The sequence below is a fragment of the Myotis lucifugus genome, unplaced genomic scaffold (genome assembly GCF_000147115.1).
Source record: "Myotis lucifugus unplaced genomic scaffold, Myoluc2.0 scaffold_23, whole genome shotgun sequence".
NCBI lineage: Eukaryota > Metazoa > Chordata > Mammalia > Chiroptera > Vespertilionidae > Myotis > Myotis lucifugus.
Genome location: NW_005871071.1, coordinates 7,992,551 through 8,013,132, shown reverse-complemented (window position 1 = coordinate 8,013,132; position 20,582 = coordinate 7,992,551). Strand labels below are relative to the sequence as shown.

Below are 20,582 nucleotides of genomic sequence, written 5' to 3'. Positions count from 1 at the left end.
CTTCCCCTGTCATACACAGAGCAGGTCAGATCAGGGGGTTGGGGCGCCGCCTCTCTATCACCCACAGAGCAGGGCCGATCAGGGGTTGGGGCACAGCCACTGTCACACTCAGGGCAGGGCCGATGGGGAGGTTATGGCTCTACCCTGTCACACACAGAGCAGGGCCTGGGGGGGGGGGGGGGTTTGGGGCGCCTTCCCCTGTCACACACAGAGCAGGGCCGATCAGGGGGTTGGGGCGCCTTCCCCTGTCACACACAGAGCCGCAGGGCGATCAGGGGATTGGGGAGCTCCCCCCTATCAGGCACAGAGCAGGGCTGATCAGGGGGTTGGGGCGCCTTCCCCTGTCACGAACAGAGCAGGGGGATAGGGAGGTTGTGGCCCCGCCCCCTGTCACACACACAGCCGCAGGGGATCAGGGGGTTTGGGCGCTGCCCCCTGTCACGCTCGCTGATCCCGTGCCAGGAGGCCTCGCGGCTCCGCTGATCCCGGTGCTGGGAGGCATATTACCCTTTTACTATATAGGATAGAGGCCTGGGGGCCGGCTGGTTTGTCCTGAAGGGTGTCCTGGATCAGGGTGGGGGTCCCCACTGGGGTGCCTGGCCAGCGTGGATGAGGGGATGATGGCTGTTTGCAGCTGGTCACACACCCTTCAGGGTGGGGGGTCCCCACTGGGGTGCCTGGCCAGTCTGGGTGAGGGGCTGAGGGCTGCTTTCAGGCTGGTGGTTGTTGACTAAAGCTCCCAACCGCTCCTTTTTTTTCTCTTTTTTTATTTTATTTTATTCTGGGCCAGCTTTAGCTCTGGCTCTAGCTCTGAGGCTTCCGCTGCTAGGTTCTATAATCGAAACAATGTATAACTCCAGCTCTGAGATCCGGGCCTTCTATATTTGTTAGAATGTTTCAAACTGCCAGCTCAGAGGCCGGCAAGTCAGGCAGGGAACTTGGAGTCTGCAGTCACGGGAGCAAGCAAGCCTCATGTTCGCTTCCAGCTGCCTGGCTGCCGGCCGCCATCTTGGCTGACAGTTAATTTGCATAAGGATACGCTGATTAGCCAATGGGAAGGGTTGCGGTTGTACGCCAATTACCATGTTTCTCTTTTATTAGTGTAGATAGCATCTTTTCTTAAATTTTGTTTGTTGGTGGCACACTTAAATGCGATTCACTTGTATATATTATCTTATACGTACCCAACTTACTAAACTCTTATCTAAACTAATGAAAGGTTAATATGCTAATTAGACCAGACATCTTCTGGATGTCCTTCTGGACAAAGCCACGACGGCAGGGGCCAAGGCAGAGGTGGTTAGGGGCGATCAGGCTGGCAGGGGAGAGAAGTTAGAGGGTGATCAGGCTGGCAGAGGAGCAGTTAGGGATCAATCAGGACAGCAGGGAAGTAGTTAGGAGGCAGTTAGGGGCAATCATGTTGGCAGGCAGGCTAGTGGTTAGGAGCCAGTGGTCCCAGACTGGAGAGGGTGCAGGCCGATCTGAGGGACCCCACCCCCCGTGCACAAATTTCATGCACTGGGCCTCTAGTTAAATAGAAGTTTGTATTCAAGAGTAAAAATCTGTTACAAATTCTTTTAAACTATAGTATTTCATTCCACCTCTGAATGATACCAATTAATCCTAAGAAATTAAAAACAAACTAAAGAATAAAAACACAGAATGCACAATCCTCAGAATTTGAAAACAAACTAAAGAATAAAAATACAGGTAGAAGATATAATCTACTCAAATTATACCTTCACCTTTTCATTTTCTAATTCTTACTAGTGACCCAGTGCACAGATTCATGCACATTGAAAGGAAATTAATTAGAAGGTGGCCAGTGGGGCGGGACTGGGCGAGATGGGCCGGACATGCCCTGGAGCCAACCTCCTGTGGTCCCTCCCTGGTGTCTGCAGAGTGAGTGGGGTCTCTCCAGCAGGTGGGATCCCTCAGTGTGGCCTGCAGGGATCGGGCTGAAACCAGCTCTCCAACATCCCCCAAGGGTTCCCAGAGTGCAAGAGGGCACTCTGCAAAGTTGCTATCATACAGGGTGTGGAATGCAAACACAAGTGTGCAGTAAACCAGATTCGGGGCCGACAATGCCCCAGCAACAACATAACCCACGGTCAAAGGTGGAATCGTGCAGCCCCACAAGGAATCGGGCTCCCTCCTCTCTGGTTTCAGGATGCATCACCTGAGAACCACCACTGCTAAGTCACTGCAGCTCAGCAGCTCCTGCATTGAGTGTCTGCCCCCTGGTGGTCAGTGCACATCATAGTGACCGGTCGGATGGTCAGACACTTAGCTTATTAGCCTTTTATATATATACTACAGGCCCGGTGCACAAAAATTTGTGCACTCGGGGTGGGGGGTCCCGCAGCCGGCCTGTACCCTCTCACAGTCTGGGACCCCGAGGGGGATGACCACCTGCTGGCTTAGGCCCGCTCCCCAGGGGATTGGGCCTAAGATGGCAATCAGACATCCCTCTGGCAGCCCGGCAGCCCTCGGGGGATGTCCATTTGCCAGCGGGGAGCAGACCTAAGCTGCAGTCAGACATCCTTAGCGCTGCTGATGAGGCAGGAGAGGCTCCCACCACCACCGCTGTACTGGCAGCCATCAGCCTGGCTTGTGGCTGAGCAGAGCTCCCCCATGTGGGAGCGCACTGACCACCAGAGGGCAGCTCCTGCATTGAGCGTCTGCCCCCTGATGGTCAGTGTGTGTCATAGTGACCAGTCATTCCCAGTCTTTCTGCTGTTAGGGTCAGTTTGCATATTACCCTTTTACTATATAGGATAGAGGCCTGGTGCACGGGTGGGGGCTGGCTGGTTTGCCTTGAAGGGTGTCCCAGATCAGGATGGAGGTCCCACTTGGGTGCCTGGCCAGCCTGGGTGAGGGGCTGATGGCTGTTTTCAGGCTGGCCACTCCCCCTTTAGGGTGGGGGTCCCCACTGGGGTGCCTGGCCAGTCTGGGTTGAGGGGCTGAGGGCCGTTTTCAGGCTGGCGGGCGACTGAATCTCCCAGCCTCTCCTTTTTTTCTTTTTTTTTTAATTCTGGGATTTATTTACCTTCCATAATTGAAACATTGTTGCCATCACTGGCACTCCCAGCTCTGAGGCCGCGGCTGGCTGAAAGCAGGTATCTGGGGTTTGTTTAGCTTCTATAATTGAAACACTGTTGCTTTCGGACTCAGAGCCGGGCCGTGGCAGGCGGGGAACCTTGGCTTCCTCCCTCACTGGAGCAAGCAAGCCTCATGTTCGCTTCAGCTGCGTGGCTGCCGGCCGCCATCTTTGTTTGCAGTTAATTTGCATATCACCCTGATTAGCCAATGGGAAGCGTAGCAGAGGTATGGTTAATTACCCTTTTTGTCTTTTATTAGATAGGACAGATGCTTCAGAAGGCTGATTTTGTGGTCACAATGATAAAACTAAAGTACAGATTTTTTCAAGGAGTCCCAGGGTTGAAATCACGTATAAATGGTTCACTATGATTAGGAACAACCAAAACATAGAAAACTTTGTAAGATATTACATGTGATTCTTTTCCATAGCCACCCCAACCATTTGTCAGAGTCTGTTAATATCACTGTTTTATGCCCTACAAACCACACAGCAAGTACTGTCAGCAAGATTGTTTTTTAACTGATTCTCAGATCCTTTCTTGCTCCTAATGGATCTAAGCAATTGTAAAAGGATAATTGAATAGAGTTCAAAAGAAAAATGAAATTCCAAATGAAAGAAAGTAGCGCCACCTAATTTATTTTAAACCAGACTGTATTTGAGTGGAGACTATAGAGGGGTAAAAAGCAAATGTGCCTTTGAACAGATCTAATTTTTGGCCTTGGATAATTAACAAAGATTTTTTTACTAGTGTTAATGAGAATGGGTGAGAGGTGATAGACATCTATCTACTCCAGCCGTGGGCAAACTACGGCCCGCGGGCCGGATCCGGCCCATTTGAAATGAATAAAACTAAAAAAAAAAAAAAAGACCGTACCCTTTTATGTAATGATGTTTACTTTGAATTTATATTAGTTCACACAAACACTCCATCCATGCTTTTGTTCCGGCCCTCTGGTCCAGTTTAAGAACCCATTGTGGCCCTCGAGTCAAAAAGTTTGCCCACCCCTGATCTACTCTGTATCTAGTAGGTAGAATTGTATGATGAAAATAGGAAAATAGCTAGAATATTATAAGACTATTAATTCTTATCTATTACCTGGAGAAAGCTTTTTTATTTAATGTTTATACCATCTTCTAAAAAACTTATGACAAAATTATATCCTACTAATCCAAAATTTTTACTTATTTGAACTCACAGGTCTGGTTTAGATCTGTATTAAAATGTTAATTAAAAACTTGCTAATTCTTTCTAGAAAAATATTATAGACTATTAGGGATGTTTTATAACAGGTTTTAAACTAGTTATAAAAACATGTAGAATTATGATTTCTATCAAAATGACTCCCTCATATTTCTACAGCTTTTTAAAAATTCCATCTCTGATTTCTGAACTGCTCCACTGCTTTATGAGGAAACCTCAAACCCTGTTCAAAACTGTATATAAGCCAGCAAACAAGTTGAAAGAACATTAAGGACATGGACTGTTTCATCCTTTCTAGAGAATTTCACAAAGTGGCAGGATAAATGAATGGGTGAAAGTCTAGAATCATAAAGAGTGGTATAATCCACAATTATTAAGCCAATGCATAACAACAGATAAAAATTAGTAACATATACTGTACAGAAGAACCCTTGCCTTACCGGTTTGCTGTGAAGCATCTACCAGAAGCACGATTTTTGATCGATTATCAGGACCTGCTGCATTTGTCTCTTTCTGAGTAGCTACATTTTTCACCTGTGGCCTTTTGCTTTTTATGTGCTGTTGTAAAAGCTGTTGATGATTTAAGTAAAAAAAAAAAAAATTAAGATTCTAGTTAATGTACTAAACATTATAGAATACACATCCACTATACAATATACCTAAATGTATGCTCCAAATCAGTGGCTCCCAACTCATGGGGAAACAGGACTTCTGTGTTAGGATTTCATGATATTATCTGCAGCCAATCATAATAGGCTAAATAGGCATTGTAGACACATTTAAACACTATTTTTCAAATAACCATTAACACTACTATAAATAAAAATATAAATTCATTTTAATTGTTACTTGCATTCTTAATTTTCTCAATCAATAATTAATAAAACAACTTCTGCTGCTGGTTTGTATTTTAATTTGTAAAAACTATGCCAAAGACAGAAAAGACTTTTCAATGAAGGTTGGCTAATGGGATCTAGCAAAGCACCAACTCCTTGATATAGATATAAGATACATCTAATAAATAAGTCACTCTGCCTCCCATTAGTTCAAAAGTGCTGAGAAGAAAAATTTTTTTTATTTGTTTTGATACTAAGTCTTCAATAGAAAAGTAACCTTCTGAATAACAAAGTGGCATTCCTCCTAAAATTCACAAGACAGAAACAATGAAGTTGAAGGGATTTAATGAACCACAAATGTTCTTTTCCATAATATTTCCTGCTGATTTTTGAAGACTGAAATATCCTGAAGTGCATGAGCCATTCAACACCCTAGCATGGGATCCAAACTAACCACCTATAAATACTGTATCACTATGCGATTTTTATCACTAAATTAAACTAATTTGGAAATATTTGTGCATTTTGTTTATGTAAAACTCTTTGAAGGAACTTGACGACAAATATAAATAATCACCAATTAAAAATGAAAAACAATAAAAAAGAGAATTATTTTATAAATACTATAACCCTTTAACTATTTTATGACTAGAGGCCTGGTGCATGGATTCATGCACCGGTGGGATCCCTCGGCCTAGCCATCAGGCCGAAACCGGCTCGCTGACATCCCTCAAAGGGTTCTAGATTGCGAGAGGGCAGTTCTCGGGTGACACACCCTGGAATAAGACTCCTTCCTCTCTGGTTCTGTGTGCATCACCCGAGAACCGCAGCTGCCAAGTCACCGCAGCTCAGCAGCTCCTGTGTTGAGCATCTGCCCCCCGGTGGTCAGTGCACGTCATAGCTACCAGTCGGATGACCAGTCGAATAGTTGGCCGATCACTTAGGCTTTTATATATATAGATAGATAGTGAACAAAATGTTTTGCAGTCAATTCAGCATTTAAAGCTAATCAATACAAGTGGCAGATTACTTTATTATTAACAACAGAAATATCAAACATAAAAGCCAATCAAAATCAGTCACTTACTTTTGGTACCATTGGTCCTCTGTTACTGTTTCTGCTTCTATGACTGGACAACGGGAAGACTTGTCCAAGTTGATTTGGACGTTCAGTGCATTCTGTGGTTATAGTATTTACAGTATTTGCAGTCTGAAAGGTGTTGGAGTAAGGTGTAGGAAAAGGATGATAAAAACCCATAACTTGGGCACATGGTGCTGGCATCAGCTGATAATATGTATACTCTGTAGAAACAGGTGGCTGAGCAGGTATAATGGGGTAAGCAAGGTATGGTCCAGCAGGGTTTGGATTGGGCTGTTGCCATCGTATATCATTGCTATATAATGGAAACTGTCTGTAAAAACAAAAACAGAACAAAGCTATTGACAATTATAAAAGTAATGTTAAAGTAAAATCTCAACTCATTTTAATAAAAGAAAACACAGAACAGAATAGTAGCTTCACAATAATTCTGAAAAATGAGATAAAATTATCTTATATGTTTCTTTGCTATAGAAATTATCCTATCTAATAATAGACAAAGATTGAAATTGACCGTACCTTTGCTATACCTCCCATGGGCTAATCAGCGGGATATGCAAATTAACCACCAACAAAGATGGCGGCTAATTTGCATACGTAGGCACGAAGTGGTGGAGCAAAGACTGAAAGCGGCTCCGGCTGCTGGAGCCGCGAGAGGCTTGGAGGCGCCTCCGGCTGGAGCGAAGGCCTGGGTCCTGGGTGCCGGAGGAAAACCAGTGCCAGCAGCCAGGGGAAGGGAAGGCCTATTGCATGAATCTTTTCGTGCAACAGGCCTCTAGTGTATATATAACAATTTAAATGACAGTATAAAGCAGGGGTCCTAAAACTTTTTAAACAGGGGGCCAGTTCACTGTCCCTCAAACCGTTGGAGGGCTGGACTATAGTTTAAAAAAAAACTATGAACAAATTCCTATGCACACTGCACATATCTTATTTTGAAGTGAAAAAACAAAACGGGAACAAATACAATATTTGTATTTGCATGTGGCCCGCGGGCCGTAGTTTGAGGACCCCTGGTATAAAGGAATTCAAACTGATAGTTTTAGTTTTACTGCTTTCCAATATTTTAAAAATACATATTCTTATTTGTAACTTTCTCCTTAACATCCTCATGATATTTCCGCCTAAAAGTTAAACACCTAGCTGCTGGATCTGCCAGCAGTCCTACGTTCCCACCCAATGCTAATAACTGTGATAGCCTTCTGCAAAGACCAGTGTAAGGTGATCATTGTGTAAAGTGATCACTATAATAGGTGATTTGATTCCTCCACATCTCATTCTTTAGCTCAGACCCAAGGGCCTCCTACTCCTCTCCCATACTCCCTTAAATACTTGGCCAAGTCCAGCTCTTTTCCTGGCTTCCCTTCTTGGCAATGGAAGCAGGCTTCAGATCCAAGGGAAAGAAGAGAAGAAAAGGCAAGCCTGTCCACTGCCATCTACTATTCCTAGTATTAGAGCTTTTCTAGTGCAGTTCCTATAAAGCACCAGCAAGATTTTTCTTGTCTCAGCAGTCCTTCTCACAGAAGGTTGTTGCTGATGAATGAGGGGTCAGGGAGAGCTGGATCATAGAGCTTTTCCTCACTACTCCTATGACAAAGCAAAATGGAAAAATGTTCACTGCCATAATTCTGAAAATATTTTTACATAATCTGCTAACTGGCTTACTCATGAATTCTCAAAAGATTATTTGGTGCTCTAGCCAGTTTGGCTCAGTGGATAAAGAATCGGCCTGTGGTCTGAAGGGTCCGGGTTTGATTTTGGTCAAGGGCACGTTCCTCAGTTGCAGGCTTGACCCCTGCTGGCCCTGGTTAGGCTGTAATGGAAGCAACCAAACGATGTGTACAGACACATTGATGTTTCTCTCTCTGTGTCTCTCCTTCTCCCTTACACTATCCCTAAAATCAAAGGAAAAATATCCTCAGGTGAGGATTAACAAACAAAAATAAATTTAAAAAGAACCAAAAAAAAAATTATTTGGTAAGGTAAGAAAAATTAAATTTGCCATACTATACACTTGATCATTTTGTTAAATACAAAAAATACTATTATTAATTTTAGTTTACAAATCACTATGGACATAGTCCATATAGGTCAAAGATTTTTTAAGTATAATGCTAACTTATTTGAGAAGGATCCCTTAGTTTCTACTATTTGTCCAATCCCCTAAACTATTAAGAGTTTCAGATTATTAACTTGAATATTTAACTTGAGAAAGTTGTTTAGTGATCTCATATCTCATTATCCGTAATTTCTCAAAGAATGTGCCTTGGTACACTAAATGGATTATAGATGTGTAGAAATACTGACTGCCTTAGCCCTCAGGGGTGTCTGGGCAGAGTCTAGAAGACTCTAAGCCTAGCTACCTCATCCATTTATCCCACAATGCTAGAGAAGTACAATTTTCTGTGTGTGATATAACTTGAAAGAATCTAAAATTACTTTTACACAGCAATAAAATAAACTACACCAATGAAGTGCTAATCATCCAGACAACATAAGCAGAGTTAGAAACCTAGTGGTTACTAGGTTACACATTATCTGAATTGCAAGCTATTTGTTAAATCATCCTGTAGACCATCGGTTCTCAACCTTTGGGTCGCGACCCCTTTGGGGGTCACAGGGGTCGCCTAAGACCATCAGAGAACATATATAATTACATATTGTTTTTGTGATTAATCACTGTGATTTAATTATGTTCAATTTGTAACAATGAAATTGGGGGTCACCACAACACGAGGAACTATATTAAAGGGTCGCGGCATTAGGAAGGTTGAGAACCATTGCTGTAGGCTATAGCACTGAAGCTAAATTTGGAACTAGAATCAGAGTCTATGCTAGCTAACCATAAAAGCTTCAAAGTTAAGGACTATCCCTTGATATTTTCTTCTTATGCCAGATTACCTTGGCAATTATGATTAGATACTTAATCTCAAAAAAGCGTTTCTGCTTATCTCTTTCTGAGTAATTCATTCCTCCCTTTAAGTCAATTTACTTCAGACAAATTTTACTTATTATAGAAAATATATCCAAAGAACTCCATATCCTTTTAGAAAGAATGAGAAAATAATCCATGTTAATAGTTTTCAAATTTCTACATCACTTGGCTTTATTTACTCCTCTTAATGAATAGAAAAATGATTCATGTTTACAAGTTATAAAAGGAAAAAAATTAAGTGGTGTGCTTTGTCAACTTCTATGTTTCTACCCCTCCCTTCCCCACCCCAACTAAAAAAGAAAATAATAAACAAATTACCTATTGGATTGGTTTTCCTGCACAAATGGATAACAAGTAATCAAGTAGCTGGGAATTGGAGTTGGTTCTATACCAGAAACATTTCCATTCTCATTTGGGAGTGCCATAGGGATCATAAATGTATCAGGATTCTTCTTCTGGGGAATAAATGGCTCTACCTCAGCTGACAGCTTGACATTCTTCAAAGAGAAAGTGAAACACATTATTAACAAATGAACAAAAAATTTAAGTAATATTAATTCATAATTTAACAAGTCAGTTTTTACAAACAGTAATTAGGTCTCTTTTCATTATTCACAAAACATCCAAAGGAACACAATGACAAATTAAAATAATTAAATATGATTAAGTTATACAGCAAAAGTCATTAAATGAAACTGGGAAAAACTTATCAAAGGTTACTACATTTCTAGTAAATCATGTCTTAACAATCAAGAGTAGAAGGAAGTCAGTCAAACCTCAGAGTCCCCAAATAAGGTTGGCAGTAAGAAATCTAGCTCTGCAGACTAACAATGTGTTTTGTTTTGTTTGGGTTTTCTTTTCCATAACAATGTGTTTTTAACTAATTTTGTTTGGGGGGGGAGATCATTAAGCAGCATTCTGAAGGATAATTATATTTGTTTAAATAGTCTATTTCTGTCCTTCTCAGGAAATTAGATTAGCATGGAAGGAAAATGTCTAAGATGAATTTAAAATATACATATATAAGGGGGAGAAAACTTCTGGTTCACACTTAAACTGGGGGAAAAATTAAGTACTTCAGTTTCCCAGAAGATAAGCTGAGCAAACTAAAGTAATTCAGAATATATACTCCATTTTAGTTTATTTTATATCTTTTCTTATAATAAATCTAGAGATTCAAAAGACACTTTAAAAACTAAAGTATTTAAGAATGCACATATGGGTGACATTTATTTACTATAAAGAAAAGTAAGTACGATCCATAAAAGTCAGAACAGGAATTACTGTTAGAAAAGAAGGAGCTGTGATTGAAAGGGCGAGGGCTAGGCCCTCCACCTTGCCCCAGGGTAAGGGCTACGCCCTCCATCTTGCCCCAGGGTAAGGGCTACGTCCTCCATCTTACCTTGGCCATGTGCTTGGCAAGGAGCTTCTTCCCGGAAGTCTAAGCCTCTGCTAGCCACACCCAGGAACAAGACACCAACTTGCGCCTGGCCAATCGGCAGAGCACAGTTCTTTCTCCTCCCCTTACTCCAACCCCCCTTATAAAACCCGTCTCTACGCGGGGTTCGGTCTCTTGGCCACTTGGCTTGCCGATGTGTCGGTGAGTCTGGTGGACGGGGAGCTCAAGCTAGCTTGAAATACAGACTCTTATGCTTTTGCATCGGACTGCTGGCTCCCTGTTGGTTTTTGGGGGATCCTGAAATCTGGGCATAACATGATTGGGAAGAAATTCTGGGGTGCCTGGCAACGTTCTGTGTCCTAATTTGGGTGATACTTAGAAGGTATTCACCTTATATAATTCATTTAGCTGTATATTGGTGTTAGGCAGTTTTCTTTTTACATCTGTCATATTTAACAACAAATTTTAAAAATTTAATTGTAAAAGAAAAAACCTATAGGCACATTCTGCAAAAGCAGAATGTAAAAAACCACATAAATATAAACCAGTAAGTGAAATGCAGTCCAATATTTCAACCACTCAAATCAATCACCTCAAATCAACAATCCTAACCAGAATTTTTCCCCAACAAACACACTAGGATAGCATTTATTAGAAGCTCTCACCAAGGCAGAGTTCTCAGAATAAATTTCAGGCCTGTTTCTCAGAAAAGTAATCAGTAACAAATCCAAGAAACACTAAAGATAAGACTTGATATGCTCAATATATAGCCTTATTCAGAAAAAAATTCCTCTAAAAAGATTCCACTGGAAATTCAGAAGTACTTTTTAAAAAGGCAAAAGAAGATAATCTGAACTATATAGCAGTATTAATTCAATATCCTTCCTCAAATCTGATTTAACTTTGAAGTCTACTTTTATACCACTAACCAAATCAGAAGTAGATAGGTCATTGAACTTACAAATATCTGAGAACTAAACTCAGTTTCTTGAATTTCAACACAGGAGGTAAAAATGCTAATAAAATAAGCCAGTTCTATGCACTGTAACAGTCACTAGAACTTCAAACTTATTTATATAAGGCATAAAATAATCAACCTAATAAATGTTTCCCTAATTATGGAAAAAAGCTGAGTTTCAACAATAATACACAGATAATGGAAGCTTGCTTTATATAGTTTATACATATGCATAAGAAGGCAAATAAATCATTTTAACTATACTAAAAAATAACTTTTAGTATTTTTAAAAATCAAAAAGTCCTTCTGAACTTATATGAATTTTCTGAATAGTTTTATAAATCTGGACGAGAAGACATTAGGATTTGTTTTAAAACAAGGAATATGATTACATCAAATTCTCAGTCTAACATGAAAAAAGGAGTGCTATTAATATAATTATAAAGAAACAAAAAAAATTTTAAGAACATTTTTCTGGACACCCCCCCACCAAAAAAAAATAATGTCATAAATTACTTTTGTAACAACAAATTCAAATTCTTACTCAAGTAAAAAGTTGCAAGTTTTTTTTACTAGTTTCATCTATACTTTTACTTAAGGGTCTCATGAATTTAGGGAAGTCGCTGTTTAAAAGGTGTCATGCATAAATTATAACTAATGTCTTCACATACAGGAGTGGGCAAAAATAGGTTAATAATAAATAATACAATAATTAATAGAAATAATAGAAAAATAAGCTCTGTGTTTCGAGTACTCACAACAGTAAACCTACTTTTGCCCACCCCTATATACCCTTAAACATTAAAGTTTGTACTGGTTTCTAAGTGTAATTCTAGATATCAGAGTTCAACAATACAATTCACAAACACTAAAATGATCCTTTGTGTTCAGCAAAAAAGAGAATCTGCTGTAGTCAACAGCTGTACAAACAGAAGATGTCACTAGTAGGAACAGACTGGCTAACTTTCCCCTGTAGTTACAATTCTGTATGTTTTTAGAAGTTGTTTATTGTGACTTTGGGGCCTTCATTATAATACATCAAAATGCAGCATCTGCTGTTTTCAGGCCTGAAATGCAATGTTAAGATAGTGAACTATTCTTAAAATTCCATATAATAAACCCTGTATAGATAATACATTAAGTAAGCAACAGATTCTGGCAATATTTCAATTATACTAGTATAGAAATTAAAGAAAAATGTCTTACCACAGTGGAGAACAAAAACATTTTGAGAAAATTAGAATAGTTACTTCATGCAATATTCTTCAGTTTGAATTTTGGTTTTACTCTCTCTACCTTTGCCAAAATCTATTTTTTAGAAATCAGAAATTTTATAGTAAGGAGTTGTCTCCTTAAAGTAAAGAAAATATAAGTATGGTATAAGTCTAACTACAAAGAACAAATTCCTGTATTATTTGCTTAAAAATACAACACTACATAATAAAATTACCTTTCTCTTTTAGATATTATTTCAGAATTTTCCAAACTAATGAAAAATCATAATAATCCCAAAAACATGTATTGGGAAAAAAGTTCCACATTAATTTTAAAATCTGCATATATTAAAACAAATGTCAATAATAAAACCTCATTAATGTGAGTAATCTAGAAAACCCAAGAATTTCTCAAAACATCAAACTAGAAAAACCTCATTAAGCGCTCTTTAAAATGAGGTTTTTATTAAACAAATGCATTCATATCACTAAAAGTCTTCATAATTCAATAAATATGCATTGAGCATATATTCAGGAAAGAGCACAGTATAGACAGGTTTAGGGAAAATGGGCAAACATTATTACTAAGCACACATGAGCAGGAAATGTACATTAAACCCCTCCAAAATAGAACTTCCAGAAGAGTGCAAATAATTTTCCCAGATTAAGCAACAGAAAAATGTCACCCACTTAATATCAAGACTGAACTGGAACACAGTAAGGCACTCTCCCACAGTGAAATTTCAGTATGTACCACACACCTACAGAAAAAAATATGATCATGGAAAGCCTCCACATTCTTACTGTGTTAAGGTAGAAATCTGATATATCAAATATTAAGATATTTTATATGTTATGGCAAAAGATAAAATAAATGTCTTCTAAATGAAAAACATTTTAATGCTTAAGAGATACCTGCTAGCTGTATTGTTTTCTGATTGGAATGGCTTACAATGAAAAGTAAACCACTTGCCAAAATAAACTGCAGTAGTTACACATAAAAAAAAAAAATCAGCCGAAACCGGTTTGGCTCAGTGGATAGATATCCAGATATTTCCCCCTTTTCTTAAAACAGACTGCATCTAATCCTGTTAAAATCTGATAGTGCTTTTCTAAAAACCAGTTTTCTAAATTTAATACTAGTTTTTGGATTATCTATTTTATTCATGTTTTTACATTTTCTCCCTTGCTTTTGTGGGTTTTCTCCTCTAACTCCTTGCCTTGGATGCTTAATTTTTATTTTCCTTTTAAAATGTTTAACAATGAAAGTATTTATACTATATATTTGCCTCAGACACATTCATAGGTTTTCACTACAGCATGTTATTACTTTTTCAGTAACATAAAATTCTATTTTACTTCCTCTTCGATTTAAGGGCTTATGGGAAATTAGAGGCTCAGTGCACAAAATTTGTGCAGGGGGGGAGGGGGTGCCCCTCAGCCCGACCTGTGCCCTCTCACAGTCTGAGAGCCCTTGGGGGATGTCTAACTCATGAGGAGCAGGCCTAAGCTGGCAGTCAGACATCCTTAGTGCTGCCATGGAGGCAGGAGAGGCTCCCGCCACTGCCGCTGCACTCGCCAGCTGTGAGCCCAGCTTCTGGCTGAGCAGCACTCCCCTTATGGGAGCACACTGACCACCAGGGGGAAGCTCCAGTGTTGAGTGTCTGCCCCCTGGTGGCCAGTGTGCGTCATAACGACTGGTCATTAGGCATTCAGTCAATTTGCATATTAGCCTTTTATTAAATAGGCTGCCTTTTAAAATTTCCAAATGGCATTTTCACTAAATGAGCATTATTTACTTTTATTTTTTTTATTTTAAAAAACTGTTAAAACAGATTACTAGCTTATATTCATAAAGGCAAACTATAAATATTATGTATTACATTTTATAGTAATTTACTTAAAATATGTTTAATTGCAGTGTTGATATTATTTGAAGTTTATACATTATTTAAAGGAAAGAATTATAAGCCAGATAATTTTGAATGTTTACTGGTGAACAGCACTTTGTATGAAGTCATGTCTATTTGTTACACATTTGCTTTTCTAAGAATTAAAGACAATAGTGATCAAGAACATTGTCAATTCTTAAAAAACGAACAAAAAATCCCCTATCTAATGTTAATGTACTAAAAATTTAAGCCAATATTTAAATTATTTAACAATTCAAAGGAGACTGTAAACCTCAAGTGTTCTGTCACTTCTAAGGCCATTGTTTATTTTTTTTTAAATCTCAAAACACTTCTAAATTTTCTAAAAATAGAAACACTAAAGCCTTTATAAATAAAATAAACTTCATGATTTATTCTTCACATCCCTTTACACCAGCTTTTCTTTTTGTTTTTTAAGGATAAAAAAAATGCATTATATCAAGCCGTATCTGTTCTCAGAACATCTAAATCTGGCAGTTAAAATTAAGCTACTTGCTTTGATTTAAAATAGTCTTGCTAAAAGATAATATTCCTGAAATTCTCTTCTGGTTATAAGATTCTTTCATATAGTCATTATTGCAATTAAGACTATTATCTAGCACATATTCCTAATAACTTTTTATAATCTTTTTTTAAAAAATATATTTTATTGATTTTTTACAGAGAGGAAGGGAGAAGGATAGAGAGTTAGAAACATCGATAAGAGAGAAACTTCGATCAGCTGCCTCCTGCACACCCCCCACTGGGGATGTACCCGCAACCACAGTACATGCCCTTGACCGGAATCGAACCTGGGACCTTTCAGTCCGAAGGCCGACGCTCTATCCACTGAGCCAAACCGGTTAGGGCAACTTTTTATAATCTTGATCAAATTTTTATAATCTTGACCAAATATATACAATTTATCTTTTTAATCAAAGATATATTTTTAAAAGTTACACTGGGTAATACTCCAGGGATTTCAATTAAGTTAAGATGAAATGCAGAAAGTTTATATTAAGTACTTTAAAAGAAAATTTACCTTCTATTAATTGCTAACCACTCCAACATTATAATAAGTTATAAATGCTGTAAGCATTCCCAGAAATTCTGAATATAAACTAACACTGGTTTAAAATAAAAAAAAACAAAAAAAAAAAAAAACACAAAATCATTTTGTGAGGAAAAATGGAAATTCAACACATTATCACATATATTTTTCATAATTTTTACCTATCTAAATTCACTTGGTTAGTAAAAATATAAAAGTATATTCCTAATAACCTAGAAAAGCCCTTGCATTACTCTGGTATAGTAGAAACGATCAAGAACTCCACAAAGTTGAGAAATCTGTTCTAGACCCAATTTACCATTAAGTTAATGGCAGCTTTTTTTCAATGATGGATCCCTTTGAAAATATCATGAAAATAATGGAATCTTACCCCAGAAATATGCTAATATAAAATGAAGCACCTGCCATCCAGGGACCCCTGAATCAACCGCCTACAGCATGAACTAGGGAAAACAGCACCACTTTTTTGGATCTTGGTTTCCATGTGTGGGGGTAATTTCAAGGGAGTGGTTGAAATTTTTCTCTTACTTAGGATCAGGCTGGGGAAGAGGCAGGAGGTACTGGAGGAAAAAGAATGGAAAAAATGTTTTCTTCTATTTCTTAAATTTCTACAAAATTTTAAATAGGTTGTGGACTTTGAAAAAATGTAGGATGAAAGAGGAAGAGGCTCTCTAGTTCAAATAATTTGCTCATAGCACTTGCTGTTAAGATAATCACACACAAGTGATCATCTAAATAGTTAATTACATCTCCTCTAGGATGAAAGGAACCCTAAGTATACATGTGGTAGCATTCCGGTAATAGTTCTGGCATCATGGTAGAGGGCCACAATGTTTAACCCTTTCATTAGTGACACGCATACAAGAAAATCATTCGAGAAAATTTCCTATTAATTTGTCAGGCTTTGAAATCTCAGGCATTTTTAATAGATACCTTAAAATCTTGTTTTTCACTAACTGGATATAGGCCTTCTATAGAATACTCTGGGTGAAGGGAAAGCCCATATGTATTTGCCAAGACGCTCCAATCAATTTTGCTTTGGTAAACCCACGTATTGTTTCATAAACACATTTGCGTCTTCAGAGTCATAGTCACATAAAGCTTTTTTTTAAATAACTAAAGCTTTTCTAGAAACAAATATACACAACTAGGAAACTGCTCTGCCTGCTGAAAGAGCCCAATTTCTAAATCAAAACTGGCTTTGGCTAGCAACATATAATCAATTATACAGAGGACTTTGGGAAATCCTGTCTCCTTTATTACGGTGTTAATCATCCACTTGTAAAATAATTAGGCAAATCACTAATCTCTCCTTTTGCTTCATCTGTTAGACTAGTTCATCACTGGGCAAGGCCTGCGATTGAAGAGGGGAATGGAGAGTGAATAAACTTTGACTTCATCAAATTTCCGTCATTTCATAGAGGTCTCAAGACTGGAAAATACTGAAACTTTTGGGGGGGGGGGAATAAAACATTATTTTATATGTACATATTTTTAGTTGGGATGACAACGTAAAAATCCCTGCCTCCTAGCACCTACTTTGCAAGGATAATCAAGAACTTGGTGCAATTAAAAACAAGACAGACACTATGGGACTTCTTTGTGGATCGCTTCCATGAATGCATGCTTCGGGTCCTATACCCTTAAGATATAAGCCTGATTTAAAAAACACACACACTAATTTTTGCAAAATAATGAGGTAGAAGGGCAAGGGGAAGCCGTGGTAGTTCATATCTTAAAGGGAACCCCTCCCTTAAGCCACCGTAGAAACACTGCTCCGCTCGATGGAACGCAGATCTAAAAAAGCCCCTACCTGCCCCCCCTCCGCAGCCATCACTCGCTCTTGACAGCCTCTCTGGGTGAGGAGCCCTCACAAGCCTTTCCACCTTGAAAACACATTCCAGAGCTGACGGGAGGGGAGCGGGGGGCAGATTCGGTGGAAGTTATAAGCCCTCCACCCGGGGAGCACGGACGCCTTGGAGTCCTCGGGCCCCTTTCCCCAGCCGGGGAGGAGGGGCACAAGCGCAGCCCCAGCCGGGGCGGGGGACGGTAAACAAGGCTCCAGAAGTGCCCCTGCCCGAGGCAGCATCGGGAACAATGCAGCGGAGCGGGGCGCCGCGGGGCTCCCGCGCCAGGGGATCCGGGAACCCGACGACCCCGGCCGTCAGGGCCCAGGCTCGGAGCCCGCCGGGAGGAGGCGGCCACCCCAGCCCCCCGGCCCGGCTGGCCCAGCCCCAGCCCGCGTACCTGCTCTGCTGGGGCTCGGTCCATGGCGCCTGCAGCCGCAACGGGCCCGCTTAATCGGTGTGGAGAGCGCCTCGGGCCGCTTTCTCCATGGCCCCCCGCTCGGGCTTAGACCAGGCTCCGGACCTCCGCCCCTCTCTGGCTGGCCCCGACGCAGAGTCCGGCTACGCCACAGGCGGCGGAGGTGGACCCAGCTTCGGGAGGTGGAGGAGGCGGTGGCTCCTTCGGGGAGGGATCATCTGGGACGGAAGCCGAGACGAGCCGAAATAAGCCGAGGCGTAGTCGGAAATGGCGGCGCGCGGGAGGGCGGGGCGGGGGCGGGGCCGAGAGGGGGGAAGTGGGCGTGGCCAGGGCGCCGCCTGGAGCGAGCGGGCGGGAAACCCGCTGGCTCACCTGCCGGCTGTCCCGGCGGGCGGTCCTAGGAACAGGTGCCCAGCCGCTCTGCGCTTCGTATTGGACATAACTGCCCCTCTGGAGTGTTAAACTGGTGGCGTAGCGGCCACTTGGGACTCAGGACAAGTCTTCAGGGACCCCAGAGACCACGTCATTAACCCAAACCACCTCTTAGGGAAGTTGTAAGAGTTTTTGATCTGCCCGCTGGACATATGATCCTTTCCTATGTTACCAGCTAAAGGGAGTCATGACTGTAAAGGGAAATACCATAGAACATACCGCCCAACAGGTAATTATGTATCCGCTGGGATGTTACTGTTTCCACTGCACTTATTGATCACTCGTTCCTTTCATCTCCAGCTCATTAGCTCCGTGGGGAAGAGACTGCCTTGAAACTGGACACTTGCTGAGCCTGGCAGACTCCCTCCTGGCAGACTCCCTCTGGGCATCTCCCCAGGCGCACCGTCCAGAAGAGTTCTTGCTTGCCGGTCAGCTCCAGGGCGAGGAAGAAAAATAAACAGCTACATAAGCTAAATTATACAGAAATGAAAGAAGAGAGCAGCGGTTACTCCTGTTTGGGGGACTGATGGATGTGGAGATTTGAGCTGGAAAAAAGAGTTTTTAGGAAGTTTGCTGTGTCATGCTTCGGGGAACATGGGTAGAGACCTGAATTGCCTTTTCAGCTAGTCTAGGTTGTTAGTCTGGTTTTATTTGGATAGGACCCCATGAAGAGGCTGGTCTGTGAAGCCCCTAACTGTACTTAAGCTGATCATGTATTTTGACCTGGTGACAGATGCTATATTGAGTTAACAAGAGTTACACCAATGCCCTGGCCAGTGTGGCTCAGTTGGTTGGGTGTCATCTGGTGCATCCTTCTGATAGGTTGTCGGTTCCCCTCCTCTCTCTCTAAAAATCAATTTTTAAAAAATTATTAGAAAAAGACTTAAATCAAGGCTGGCAGTAAAACCCTTTGTAAGGAGGTCTCTCTCTCTCTCCTTTCTTAGTTTTATTAACTCTTATGCCTCTTCAAATTATCCATGTATGTGTGTATACATATTTATGTGTTTAAATGGCACATGCATGTATGACTGTTACACACATGAGCAGTGCATGTAATGTTAGGTCCCTCGTGTCTATCAATGAATACTGAATGAACTTAGGTTTGCTCAGGAAAACTAAGCTATTTATAAGATGTAGTTATGTAAACTAACAGATGATCATCCTCCCTCACAATTTTAAGTCAGAAAGAACTCTGAATTTTTAGAATGTCTCCCCCACTAGTGGTTTCTAGCCATAAGATACCCCCATCTGAGTAAAAAGATAATAAGAATGCAATAATAATTCAGTCATAAAAATAGTACAGTACTTAGGTTTTCTTCCTGAGGAAATTGAAACATAGGATCTCTAAGGAACTTTCCATAGCATAAGATTTTTATTCTCTTGTTGAGAATCTCCTATGTACAGGACATTTATTTAAAATTTAAGAACAGAATTATAAGAAATTATAAGAGTAAAATGTTACAGTGTCCTCCTTTTTAAACATAATCCTGGAAAAGACTGAAATAGCTATTAGAATTAAAAAATTAAATTACATGAAGAAAAAGAAGACATTTACAAGCATTTAATTATTTCATTCAGCAACAAATATTTAATGTGCCAGGTGCTATGCTAGGCCTGGAGTTATAGCAGTTAAGAAGGCACTGTGGCCGAAGCCGGTTTGGCTCAGTGGATAGAGCGTCGGCCTAAAACAAGAAACTACAGGCAAGCTGAGTGTCATGAAAAAGAAAGTTCAATAGGTTTTACCATATTGTGAGATAGAAGATCAGTGAAGTCATATCTAAGTAAATAGCATCTAAGCAAAGGCCTGAAGGGTGCATAGGAATGATGATATGTGCAGAAGAAGTAGGAAAGTGACTCCAAACAAAGGAAATGTTATGTGTGAGGACTCTGGGGTAAGAAAGAAAATCCAGCATTACACTTAAGAAGCACATTCCTTGAACTGAGAGTTCAAGGTGAGGGGTAATCCAATAGAGCAGGGTCTCTTAGCAGGTCGAAGGGATAGGATATAAAACTCAGAGGCAGAAATTGGCCTCAGATGGGAGTAGAGCATGTTGTCCCCAGTAATAGAAGGGAAGGCAGAAAGAACAGATACGGCTGCAAATACATTTATAAGTTGAGGAAAGGCCTAATGGCTTCTATTTTCTCAGTGAAGCAGAAG

General features: G+C 40.3%; 1 protein-coding gene across 3 annotated transcripts in view; it reads right to left on the bottom strand.

The window, feature by feature from the left end:
• SECISBP2L (SECIS binding protein 2 like) overlaps positions 1–18,206 on the bottom strand; it is a 64,765-nt gene extending 46,559 nt beyond the window's left edge. For all 3 annotated transcript variants that reach the window (XM_006085988.3, XM_006085992.3, XM_006085990.3), the window contains exons 1-4: positions 17,975–18,206; positions 9,493–9,671; positions 6,228–6,552; positions 4,745–4,874 (exon numbers count right to left, since the gene is read on the bottom strand). In XM_006085988.3, coding sequence (XP_006086050.1) covers positions 4,745–4,874; positions 6,228–6,552; positions 9,493–9,671; positions 17,975–17,998 — 658 coding nt within the window. In that variant the 5' untranslated portion in view covers positions 17,999–18,206. The remainder of the gene's footprint in view (positions 1–4,744; positions 4,875–6,227; positions 6,553–9,492; positions 9,672–17,974) is intronic.
• Between the last annotated feature and the right edge of the window lie 2,376 nt (positions 18,207–20,582).